The 12,183-nt window shown below is 53.9% G+C and overlaps 1 protein-coding gene and 1 long non-coding RNA gene across 2 annotated transcripts; one reads left to right on the forward strand and one right to left on the reverse strand.

Annotated features, from left to right (window-relative positions):
- Positions 1–1,697: 1,697 nt before the first annotated feature.
- LOC101993189 lies at positions 1,698–5,878 on the reverse strand. Its single transcript, XR_003378596.1, has 3 exons — positions 5,799–5,878; positions 2,231–2,296; positions 1,698–2,074 (listed from the first exon to the last, which is right to left on the reverse strand). It is a non-coding gene; the product is annotated as an uncharacterized LOC101993189 (long non-coding RNA).
- A 572-nt stretch (positions 5,879–6,450) lies between these two features.
- Positions 6,451–9,500, forward strand: Hes1 (hes family bHLH transcription factor 1). The gene is made up of 4 exons (XM_005344797.3): positions 6,451–7,398; positions 7,545–7,640; positions 7,885–7,972; positions 8,591–9,500. The coding sequence occupies exons 1-4, from the start codon at positions 7,291–7,293 to the stop codon at positions 9,139–9,141; spliced, it is 843 nt and encodes a 280-aa protein (XP_005344854.1). The 5' UTR covers positions 6,451–7,290; the 3' UTR covers positions 9,142–9,500.
- Positions 9,501–12,183: the final 2,683 nt, after the last annotated feature.

A 12,183-nucleotide genomic window follows, 5' to 3' on the forward strand; every position in this document is an offset into this window, starting at 1 on the left:
ATTTCTAAGGTTCAGGACCCCTCATTGGCTGACATTTGCCTAGAGGCATCCTGGTGAGTGTGTGCTGGCAGGTGATCCTATCTACCAAGGTTGGAACATTAGGCATTTCCTTTGGAGGGTCTGTTCTTAGATGGTGCTCAGGTAATCTCAGTTTATGGTTCTTCCTGCAACCAGGTATTGCTTCAGGGTAAACTACTGAGACTCAGGCCTCCATTAAACTTATCGATGGCTGAGTCCTAGTCTGGCAGGTGATAATGGTTGGAAGTAAAGAACTTCCTTTGGGGGGGGGGTCTGTTTCTCGTGGCTGTCTCCTACAGGGAGAGGAGAAGAGTGAAAATATATTGTATGTATTCATCTGTTTCACACACACACACACACACACACACACACACTGATGCAGTACAGGGGATTGAACACAGGGCCTCATGTATGCTAGGCAAGGCCTGGTAACACCAAGCTGTTATCCCCAGCCCTTGACTTTTTGAGACAGGAGTTACTAAGGCTGGCCTTGAACTCCGTAGCTCGGGGAGGTCTTGACCTTGTCATCTTTCAGCCCCAGGGTGATTCACAGACCTACACCACCAGGCCTCGTTTACATCATTTTCAGTCTTGAATTTTTACTCAATTGATTTTTCTGGGCAGCTATATTTATTTCGGTTTCGGTTTTTAGAGAGATTTGGTCTGATGTCACCATTTGAGTGGCTTATTTGCAAGCCAAATAATTGCACACCCTGGGATTTTAGGGCCCCAGCTTCACCCCCACATTCTTAAGCCTTGGGCCTGTCCTTGCATGCCGCCTCAGCCAGTAGCCCAGCTGGAACCTTTCATGTCCTGTGTCCTGAGGTAGCATCCCATGGTGTCTGGAAATGCTGTCCTCACCCCTGAACCTGCAGGTTTACCTCACAGAGGCTTGACTCTGAGGCCAAGTTATTGGCTAGAAACACACTTAGGGCCTCCCCCATACCACTGTGGCCCAGCCAAGTGGGAGAGTTGAGCAGACCTTAGGCACCCCACCCCCACCCTGCCGAGAAGGGCCTTCTTGGCAGCCATCCTCCTTCAGAGCCCATTAGGGAAGTGCACATTCCCTTGGTCTCACTGGCTCCAGTGAGTGTTCGGAGACGGGGGTGGGGGGGAGCATTACAGGCTATTAGCCAATGTTGAAAGCCTGTTTTCCACCCCGCCCCCCACCACCCGACTTCTCCTTGGCCAGGCATCAAGCAGGCGTTTTGTTCAGAAGTGGCAACTTATTTTTTATCAGAGATGGAATGCAGCCTTGCAGTTGTTTCCAATGCCTTTGCATGGCAACCAAACGTTTGTTCCAAGCATTCCCGTACCCTCTTTCCCCTTTCTCCATCCAAACCCTGGGCAGGGAGCCGCTTAAGAAGACAAAGTTGCAAGAAATTAAAACTCGTTATTAATGTCCCTACTTTAAAATGCAGTCTCTAGCTGCTGACTGGGAACTCTGTAAATCCTGCCCTAAAGCAAAGTGAGGACCACAGCACTGAGGTAGTGGGAAGAGCCTGGGCGATGCCTCTCCCCCCCACCACCCCAAGTCTCCAATATTGTACATCCTCTAGTTAGACTCTTCCCTCTCTGGAGGTTAGGGTACCCACTAGGAGACACAGGTTGCCTAAACCTTTCTGGCCACAGAATCTTTGGAACGGATGAAAGCCGTGGACCCTTCTTGGGTGAGAGAGTTCATTTGGGAAATATTTATTAGACACCTGCTAGACAGACAGGGGCATATAAAGGAACAGATTCAAATCCCTTTTTCGGGGACTGTCCAGGTTATGAGCAGCTCTGCTTGGGACTTCTGTGATGAGCTTGAAGACTCTTATCTGAGAAGACAGTGATGATGATTCCCGGTAAGGATCCTGACGTCACCAGCCAGCCAAACACCTGCGGCCAGAGCAGCAAAGTGGCCACAGAGAAAGTAATCTCCGGCTTCCTTCCAGCCCCGGTGTGGTGTGGTGTCGCCAGGAGGCACCCACAGACAAACATGCAGGCACAGGATGCTTGGAATGTCGACAGTGTCTTCGGACACACTCCCAGCTGCAAGGAACCGGCTGCCGCCCTGGGGGAAAGGCAAACAAGTCTCTTCCCTCTTGGGCTTCATTTTTCTCACGGAGTCTGAAAGGGCTCTGATCAGGTGATGTGTGTGCGGCTGCTCCCAGTACAGGTGCAGGGCAGGTACGAGGGGAGGAGAGAGCCCCGCCCCGTGTGTACTTACTTAAAGCTCTTTCAATAGCCCTAGCAGGATAGCTCTTGGCAAGGCAGCAACCCAGTCTCTGGCAGGCTGCGGGGAATCCGAGTGTGAGAAAGTCAGTCATGCGAAGGAAAAAGGAAGGAAAAAAAAAACCCTTTGAGTCCTCAGGCAAAATACCACCACCACCCCCCTTTCCCTAGCTCTAAAACAAACCCACAGAACATTCCCAAAACCTAGGGGAAAAGGGGGGGGGTCTCTCCTAGGCTGCTGACATTTGTTTTATGTTTTAAAAGCAAACAGGTGAGAGAAGTCAGCGCTCATGGGTGATGGGTTGCACAGGCAGGCAACAGAGCAGCCCCTGGTTGTGATTACTGGACATGATGCATGCAGTATGCAAGATTCTGCTTTCCGGCCATCACACCGGGAGCAAAAAGACCTCCGCTCCAAACACTGCACTCTGTGTTCCTCCTGTTTTGGGAGTAGGGAAGAGTATGACGGGGGGGGGGGGAGGGGGCAGGGAGGTGAATGTTCCTATGAACCTTTCAAGTTCAAAGAAATCTTTCGGGATTTTGAGTTTGCAGCCTCCGTGGAAGGACGGACAGCACCGATCTGACATACCTTCACTGGCCAGGATAAAAGAGTAAAAACTCATCCATGAGTTTATCATTTGCAAAGCAGCCCTTGTTCTTGACACTTAGCAGAGTTAAGGGTCGGGGCCTTCATGACTTTGGGAGGGGGCAGTGCACAGGCACAAATACATACATAATTTTTGGTGACATGGGCCTTCTGTCCCTCTATCTAAGTGTGTATGTGAAGTCACTCGCTTATTCTACCAGAGCAAATACTCCTAAAGTGACAATAAAGGGAGTGTGATTGACTGCAGGCGGCTCCACTGGGAGACCCTGACTTGTTCATCCTCCACGTACCTGTCAGGTGCCTCAGAGGCAACAGAACAGACAAGAACCATCAGAAAATACAATTGCACGCCAGGTCAGCACATACAGGCTCAAGAGCAGACAGCAGCCAAAGTCATCACAGACCTTTCTGCAGGAGGGACTAGCTCTAAAAAGTCTTGGTGGGAACCTGCACAGGGTTAAAATGCGCCCTCAGGAAGCTCTGACTCCCAGGAGATCCTGGGACAATGTATTTGTGGTTTTGTTGTTGAGGATTTTTTTTTTAAAGTCAGAGACTTAGTAGGAGCTTTTTAAGAAGCTTGTGAAGTTTGCTGGGGTCACAGCAGAAAGGACAACTCCACAGGTTCTTTGCTTTTCACCAAGAGGATTTCAAAAACACAGAAAAACCCCACTGTTTAAGAGACAACCGGCAATTTTCTGTCCTCACTGCTCTCCTATCTGCTTAGAAGAGGAAAGGAGAGTTACCACCCCATTGGTCCAGGCTGCAGAACAACAAAGAAGGCATTGTTTATTATTTCTTCTTAACAAGATGGGGCACAGCCCACTCTCCAGCACGGACACACGCATGGACGCATGGACACACACACACACACACACACACACACACACGACACCACCCCAAGGGGCAAGAGAACAAGTGGTGAATAAGGCAAGTCTGCCTGGGGGTAAAGGTTTGTCTGCAAACTGGGGGGGGGGGGCATCCTGGGAGGCAAAAAACAAAAACAAAACAAAAAAACTTAGAAAATAGAATGAATGATCAGAACCCTGTGAGATGACAGGACACTAAACCCAGGACAAACTCAGGTCAGTGGGGTGTGGGTTAGTGGCCAGGTGACCCGGGTCAAGCAGGAAGCATGTCGACCTACATGCGTCACTTAGGAGCCTACTGGTCTGATCCCCTTCAGCGGTCGGTCTCCAAGTCCTGCAGTCCACTCTGGACACTAGTCAGGGTCACCTTTCTAAGGAGCACCCAGGTATCTTTCCCCCACTAGGAACCTACTAAGGTATCTGGAGTCCTTTATAAAGCAGGATGTCTAAGGGTCTTGTGTGGGGGCCTCCCATTTCTTCCTTGCTTCTGCACACACCCAGCGTGCCCTCAGAATAAAGACCTGAGGCCCCAGCATCTGTCCCTTAAAGGCTATGGGTACTCCCTTCCTCCCCAGCCCCATGACTCAGCATATTCGCCTTAGCCATATTTTTCTAAGGTGCAAAGCACAGACCCTCTCCACCTCTTTACCGTAACAGCTTAACGTATGACTAATTCCTCTGGATATTCTCTACAGCATTGGACTTCTGTCTACTGCCTCTCTTAAAGGCTGTCCCAGGGGAGTCTATAGATGGCAGCCATACCCACGCAGGTATCTGGCAGCGGGCTTTCTAGGGACACTGTGTCTTGTCCCACACCCGGTGCAGTTGTGGCTTCATACCGTGAAGGCCCTCCTCCGGATGCCCCCCTTCCCTCAGAACACCATCTAAGCCGCAAGAGAAAGAGCAAACACAGAATCCCCAGGCATGGGTCAAAAAGTAGGGCTCTGTGAGCCTCCGCAGTTGGTTGACTACTGCTAGGGAGCGGCCACTGTATCTCTCTCATCGTGGTAATCCCCGGGTTTAACAGTGTCTGGCGTTCCATCATAAAAGAGAGGTGGGCATGCCCAAGGTCAGGCAGTCAACGAATCACTCCGTCTCAACCCGGACCAGACCTGGAGAAATCATTCACATTATCTCAGTGGGCGTTCGGGATGGGGGTGGGGGGAGGGAGGAACGAGTGTGTGCGCCTTGTGTGCCAGGCCTCCGGGACGCGGGAAAAGCTGGGGGCGGGGATCAAACAACGCGCTGGGATCGCGAGCAGCCCCGAGTTCAGGGCGGCGGGAAATCTAAAGGGGTTGGGGACACCGGGGTGGAGGCAAGGGGCGGACGACCGGGGGCAGGCAAGGAGGGGAGGCAGGCAGCCGCCGGGGGCAGCGCGCGTCGCCCGCGCCGTGCGGCAAATCCCCCAGGGAGGCCGCCGCCAGAGCCCTGGCGCTCCCGGCCCGGCGCCCGCCACGTGGCACCCGCCGGCGGCGGCGGCTACTCCTCCCGGCGCACGGCCCGGCCAGCCGGCAGCATGCAGCCGCCCGTCTCTTCCCCGCGGTCCGCCGGCGGCCTCCTGGACGCAGCGAGGGACCCGGGGAAGGGGCGGGCGGGCGGCGCGAAGCCTCTGTAACCGCAGCCGCTGAGCGGAGGCAGGAGGTTGACCCGGCCGCTTCCTAAGTGCGGTCAGGCATCTCGTGACCGCGGCGGCCGCCCGGGTCCCTCCCCCGCCGCAGTCGCCGGGGAGGTTTCGGCCGCGCTCAAACCCCAAGATCGGAGTCCAGGCTGGCGGGGGGGGGGGGGGAACGAATTCCCGACTCGCCACCCTAGGGCGAGCGTTTCCCCGCCGGGAGGGGCTGACCTGGGCGGGGGGGGGGGCGGGGGGAGGGAATGGGAAGGATAGAGCGGGGCCCCTATCCCGACCCGCCACCCCCAAGGATTCCTGGCTTTCCGGGGGAGGAGGAGGGGGCCCCGGACACACACATACACACACACACACACACACACACACACACACACACACCCCACACGCAGCGCGCGCCAATGAGCCCAGGCCAGGCGCAGGGGGCGGGGTTTTCCCAGGCTCGAGCACAGCAGCTGCTATTTACCTTCTTGGCTTCTCCCGGGGACTAGAGCCGGCCCCCGCTCCCGGCCGCCCGCCGCCGGCCCCCGCCTCCCTGCCCCCGGGGCGCGCGCGCGCACACACACACTCACATACACACTCACACACGCACGCACACACACATCCTCTGGGTCCAGCCGCAGCCGCGGCGGCAATAAAACATCCTGGCACGTGCTCCGACTCCAGGCGCGCCCTCGCCGGCCGGCTGATGTCAAACTGCAGCTCGGCTGGTGGAGTTCTTAAAGGGCTCGCACGCCGGGCGCTGAGGCCGCCCTGGCCGCCCGCAGGGTGAGGAGGGGAGAGGCCGACTCCGACTCCCTGCCCGCCGCCTCTCGGGACTGCCAAACCGAGAGCCTGCGGGGGAGAAAGGTATAGAGTGGCGGAGGAGCGCGCGCGCCCCTGTGGCATTGCTATCAAAGCCCCTCTTGTTCATTTTTCATTTGAAATTCCATTTCCTTTCTTCCCAGTAGGAAATTATTCTGATTGTTTCCTGGAGAAGCGTGAGGTCCAAGGCCCCTTTCCCAGGAGAGGGCTGGGGGCGGGGGGGGGGGCAGACAGACATCCAAAAAAAGCCACCTTGCTCCGAAAAACCTGTCTGTAAAGGTCTCTCTCTCTCTCTCTCTCTCTCTCTCTCTCTCTCTCTCTCTCTCTCTCTCGGAGCTTAGGGAACGATTAGTTTTGGGGGTTTGGTATTGCTTTTTCCCCCTGCATGAGCAGTTTTCACTGCCCTGAACGTACAGAATAGAGCGGGAATTCACGAAGACGTTCGAGTAACAACACACCCTTGCGCGAGTTCCCTCGTCTTTAAATTACTAAATTCTGTCTTTGCGTATATTTTCTCAAAATGTTTTTCAAATGAACTTATTATACAAAGTAGCAATATTGCACATGGCAAAGACAATGAAATCCAAAGACCTGGCCACAAAAGAAATAGACTAGACCAAACCAAGGCGGAAAAGTCCTCAGTAAAGCAAAACCCAGAGGAGAGAGTTAGCAAAGGGTTAAAATCCTTTTGATTGACGTTGTAGCCTCCGGTGCCCCGGGCTCAGGCGCGCGCCATTGGCCGCCAGACCTTGTGCCTGGCGGCCAATGGGGGGGCGCAGTCCACGAGCGGTGCCGCGTGTCTCTTCCTCCCATTGGCTGAAAGTTACTGTGGGAAAGAAAGTTTGGGAAGTTTCACACGAGCCGTTCGCGTGCAGTCCCAGATATATATAGAGGCCGCCAGGGCCTGCGGATCACACAGGATCTGGAGCTGGTGCTGATAACAGCGGAGTCCCCCGTCTACCTCTCTCCTTGGTCCTGGAATAGCGCTACCGATCACTAAGTAGCCATAAGACATAACCCCTCAGCTGCTCAGTAGTTTTTCTTATGAAAGTCAAGTAAAAGGGACATAAGCGAAAAAAAAAATTTTTTTTTGAGCGAAGAATTCCAAAAATAAAATTCTCTGGGGATTGAGAAGAAAGAAAAAAAGCAAGAAAATGCCAGCTGATATAATGGAGAAAAACTCCTCGTCCCCGGTGGCTGCTACCCCAGCCAGTGTCAACACGACACCGGACAAACCAAAGACCGCCTCTGAGCACAGAAAGGTAAGACAGCACTCCTGTCTCCGTGAAGCCCCTGGAAATTAGGTGCGTTGTGTGCACAGGGGCTCCGTTTCCTTTCCCCTCTTAAAGCCTCGGGGTGAAATGGCAGATCCCGTGGGAACTCAGTCCCCTTTTTATTCTCTTGGCAGTCGTCAAAGCCTATCATGGAGAAGAGGCGAAGAGCAAGAATAAATGAAAGTCTGAGCCAGCTGAAAACACTGATTTTGGATGCACTTAAGAAAGATGTAAGTGAGCAATGCTGTTATTATTATTATTAATGTAATATTTCTCGGGCACAAAGAACCAAACTCTGCCTGCTGTGTGAGGATTTACCCCGCCAGCACTGCATTCCCTTAGGCGGGAGGGAGGTCCGGGTCTCTCCCGCAGGGTTCTGGGCTGTGGGACGTGCGGGAGGGGTTAGGGACCTTCAGAATTAGGAGGCAGTTGACAAGGGGGGTCTCACTTTCTTCCCTTGTTTCCACGGCGTAGAGCTCCCGGCATTCCAAGCTGGAGAAGGCAGACATTCTGGAAATGACAGTGAAGCACCTCCGGAACCTGCAGCGGGCGCAGATGACCGGTGAGGACCGCGCCTGCGTCCCCTCTCTGCGGGTGTCCCTCTCGGCCCGCGGTGATTTCTTCCAGACTTCCGCCCGCGGTTGTGAGAGGCATTCAGCTACATTTTACTGCCTTGGCTCACTCCGCGTTCCCACGGTCTGGGTCTTATTTATAGCCACAACTCCCAAGTTGTTACTGCTCCGGAAAGGGAGGGAGAGGTTGTAGCCGAGAGGGCGGTGGGCGGCTTGGCTGTGGTGGAAGCTGTTGAGGGCGAAGGGACGTAGGACTGCGGCGGTTTGGGGCTGCCTAGAAGCTAGGGGTCACTGGCTTAGCACCCGTCCAACCCCTGCCGCAGGAGGGGAAGTGGGACTTGGAAGGCGCCTTGGGTGGCATTGCCCAAGGTCACGTCGCGCGCAGGGCTAGGGGTGGCAGATCTGGAGCTGAGATCGGTTTAAATGGGAGGGAGTGTCCTGGCTTCTGTCGCCAACCTAGAGAGAAGGAGCTGGCTGTTCTTGGCCTACCTCACCCTCCCAACCCCAGGTGGTTCCGGAGGCGTGCTGCGGGGACCTCCCAGGGCGGAGGCAGTGGCCCGGGGGCCAGGGCTGTTCGGTGACCCGTCTTTTCTCCTTCTGGCCTGCAGCCGCGCTCAGCACAGACCCGAGCGTGTTGGGGAAGTACCGCGCCGGCTTCAGCGAGTGCATGAACGAGGTGACCCGCTTCCTGTCCACGTGTGAGGGCGTTAACACCGAGGTGCGCACTCGGCTCCTGGGCCACCTGGCCAACTGCATGACCCAGATCAACGCCATGACCTACCCCGGGCAACCGCACCCCGCCTTGCAGGCGCCGCCGCCGCCCCCATCAGGACCCGGCGGCCCCCAGCACGCGCCGTTCGCGCCGCCGCCACCACTTGTGCCCATCCCCGGGGGCGCGGCGCCCCCTCCCGGCAGCGCTCCCTGCAAGTTGGGCAGCCAGGCTGGAGAGGCTGCCAAGGTTTTTGGCGGCTTCCAGGTGGTGCCGGCTCCTGACGGCCAATTTGCCTTCCTCATCCCCAACGGGGCCTTCGCCCACAGCGGCCCGGTCATCCCGGTCTACACCAGCAACAGCGGGACCTCGGTCGGTCCTAACGCAGTGTCTCCTTCCAGCGGTTCCTCCCTCACTGCGGACTCCATGTGGAGGCCGTGGCGGAACTGAGGGGCTCAGGCCACTGCTCACCCTAAACTCCCTAGCCCACCTCTCTTTTGCGACGGACACTAAAAACGAACTTGGATATTGGGAGAGAAGACTTTTATAATTTGGTGGTTACTTTGTTGCTTTTTTAATTTCTAAAAAGTTACTTTTTGTAGAGAGCTGTATTAAGTGACTGACCATGCACTGCACTTGTATATATTTTATATGTTCATATTGGATTGCGCCTTTGTATTATAAAAGTTGAGATGACATTTCGTTTTTTACACGAGATTTCTTTTTTATGTGATGCCAAAGATGTTTGAAAATGCTCTTAAAATATCTTCCTTTGGGGAAGTTTATTTGAGAAAGTATAATAAAAGAGTGAAGGCTTTTATGTCTTAGAACTGATTATTTCAAAATTTATAAAAAGAGTCTCTTGAAATTCATATTACATGTAGTCTGGGAACCCAGGAATAGAAACTTAAAAAAAAAATAATGTTTTAAACAGAAACCATCAAACCTTTTACCAACACTCCATGAACTAAAAAGACCTAATTTATGAAAATTCATTTAATGGGGCTTTCCTGATAAACTTGTGGTCATTTCTCTTTAAACGACTGCAAAAAGGAAAAGGGAGTTTTTAGAAAGGACTTAAAGACAGTCCTTATTTTGTGTCTTCTGAAAGGTAGCATAAGGGCGACCCCAGCTCACTCCCTGGGATAACCACAAACCTCCCAGTCACTGCAGCCCTGCTCCGTGAGTGCTGGGACCTTCATTAGTCCATTCTTAGGTGCAGCTCCGCTTCCCCTAGCTCCCGCCTCACAACGCTTTAACTGCCTCTCTGCACCCTCTTCAAGCAAGCTGAAAAGGTCAACAGATTCCCTCTGCCGTGGGACAGCGAGTTAGACTCCCAAGTGGAGCCCGGGCCAGATGATTAACAGCAGACATGTGTTTCTGATAAGTTTCTGTGCTTGACTTTAATGGAGAAAGCATGTGGAGGCTGCGTTGGCAGGCACACAAGCCGTTTCCCCCTTTTAATACAAACAGCAAGCGACCCCTTCGCTTGGTCATGCCCCATTTCCAGGCAAGATGTGGGCTCCAGATAGAAGCAAAAGGGCTGTCTCGGGTTTCAGCTCACACAACCCTCCTTAACAAGTCCTAACTCAAAGCGGACAGCTTTAAACTGTGCCAGGATCTGCAGGGAATTTCTTCCAAATCCCATCACAAAGGCTTGTCAGATTTTGTCAGATTTGGCCAGGTGTTTGACTGCATCCAGGTGTTGGGGAAATGAAAACCACGAGCCCTGCGAGACCAGACACATCAGCCGCGCTGTGGGTCTGGCCGACGCGCCCTTCCTCCCCACCGCCGGCCAGTCCTCCTCCCAACCCCCGCCTGCCAGCCCGCCCGCCTCTCACCACCCCCTCCCCCTTTCCCTACAGCGGCTTCTGGGAGAAGGATGAGGCGGGAGAGATCAATCCTTGAAGCTTTCCTAACAAAGATAAAGCCAACGATTTTCTGTCTTGTTTCAAAAGCCTTACCTCTCCCCCGCCTGGCTCCAGCCTTTCCCACAGGCCAGTGTAGAGTACGGCTCTACCACAGGGGTGATCTAGCAGACAGCAGCCTGTTCTTTCCAATACCTTCAGCTTCGACCCCTGGAGAGAGGGGTTTTAAAGACAGTTTTGAAAATTTGATTTCTAATTGCCTTATTTTGTGTACAAGAAAGATGCCCAGCACACTCCTTATCAAAGAAACACACACACACATCCTTCTTCGTCATTCCATTTTTTCCCTCGTTTCCCCTTTTGTTTAAACAGAAATATAGTAGCAATCGCTCCATTAAGACACCTATCCCAGACTCAAATACTGTTCCCATCAGGAGTTCTTAGCTTCTTTGATAGAAATAATCCAGACATCAGGATCTCAATTTTATAAAAGTAATTCCTTTACGTTGTTCTTTAATATTTACGGGATGGGGGTGGGGTGGAGTAGGGAGGGACGACTAGAAAGAAAATTTCAGTTTCTTCTTGCATCTCTAGTAATGTCACCAAAAGTATACACGGCTACATCCGAAGAAGCCAAGAAAGTGAGAGAAAAATAAACCACCATTTGTTCTTTTTGAAAAGACCGCCCCCCCCTCATAATTTGGGTTTCCATTATTAAATGAAGCCTTTTCAGTATATGGGATGGAACAAAGACTACGTCCCAACTAGGGACATTTATGTTCTTGAGAGCCACTAAACTCAAGGCATCCCCTTGGATAAGTCATTTCCCTTCTCCAGGATGGGTCCAAGTTCATAAACTGACTAGATTTATTTCTTAGGCATTGCTGCCTCCAGCATCCCTGCTGTCTCTTAAATAAGTAGCTGGCGGGAGAGGTGAAGCACCGAAGTGTTTTCTGGCCTCCCTGCAGGTCCTCTGGGCCTGGCCTAATTATACAGCCTCAGGGCACACCCTTTTGCCTTGCCCCTCTACCAACTCCGGTAGAGCTGATCTCCCCGGCGATAAAGCACATTTCCAAACTCTGCCCTTGAGGCCAGGGGCATCAGAGGCCATTTCTTGGAGACCCTTGGGCACCCGGGCTCTCCCCAGGTCTCTAACATCACCCCGTGGAGAAGTGAGGGCCTGAGCCTGGGTGAGCGACTGAAGCTCGCCCCCTCGTCGGGTCTCATCCCGCCCCTCCCCCATGTGTTTCTGCACTGGGGACCCAGAGGTTTAACTGGACCCCCTCATCGTCACGGGGAACCTGTCATTAAAGTCAATTAACTTTCCGCACACCCTCTGGCCGGTAACAACCCGCTGCTAGCTTCCTCCGGGCTTCTAAGTGCAACCAGATGGGCGGGCGAAGTGCCCCCGCCGCGCGCCCGCCCCGGGTGGCTTCGGGGTTCCTGGGAGGGAGGCCTCGGGGACCGCAGCCGGGCGGGAGCGGCCCAGGGCGGCCACACCGGGACAGGCCCGGCGGCCCTGCGGCCAAGGTGGCTCGCTCAGCAGGCCCGGCTGCTTTCTGGCAGGAAATGAATAGCTCCCAGATGAGCTCAGGCAACCTGAGAGGTCGTGAGAACGGCGCGA

This window comes from Microtus ochrogaster, chromosome 2 (assembly GCF_000317375.1).
Source record: "Microtus ochrogaster isolate Prairie Vole_2 chromosome 2, MicOch1.0, whole genome shotgun sequence".
NCBI classification, from domain to species: domain Eukaryota; kingdom Metazoa; phylum Chordata; class Mammalia; order Rodentia; family Cricetidae; genus Microtus; species Microtus ochrogaster.

Coding starts and splice junctions, on each gene's coding strand:
- Hes1 (XM_005344797.3), top strand. CDS start 7,291: ATGCCAGCTGATATAATGGAGAAAAACTCCTCGTCCCCGGTGGCTGCT. Junction 7,641..7,884: donor TGGATGCACTTAAGAAAGAT/GTAAGTGAGCAA, acceptor TCCACGGCGTAG/AGCTCCCGGCATTCCAAGCT. Junction 7,973..8,590: donor GCAGCGGGCGCAGATGACCG/GTGAGGACCGCG, acceptor TCTGGCCTGCAG/CCGCGCTCAGCACAGACCCG.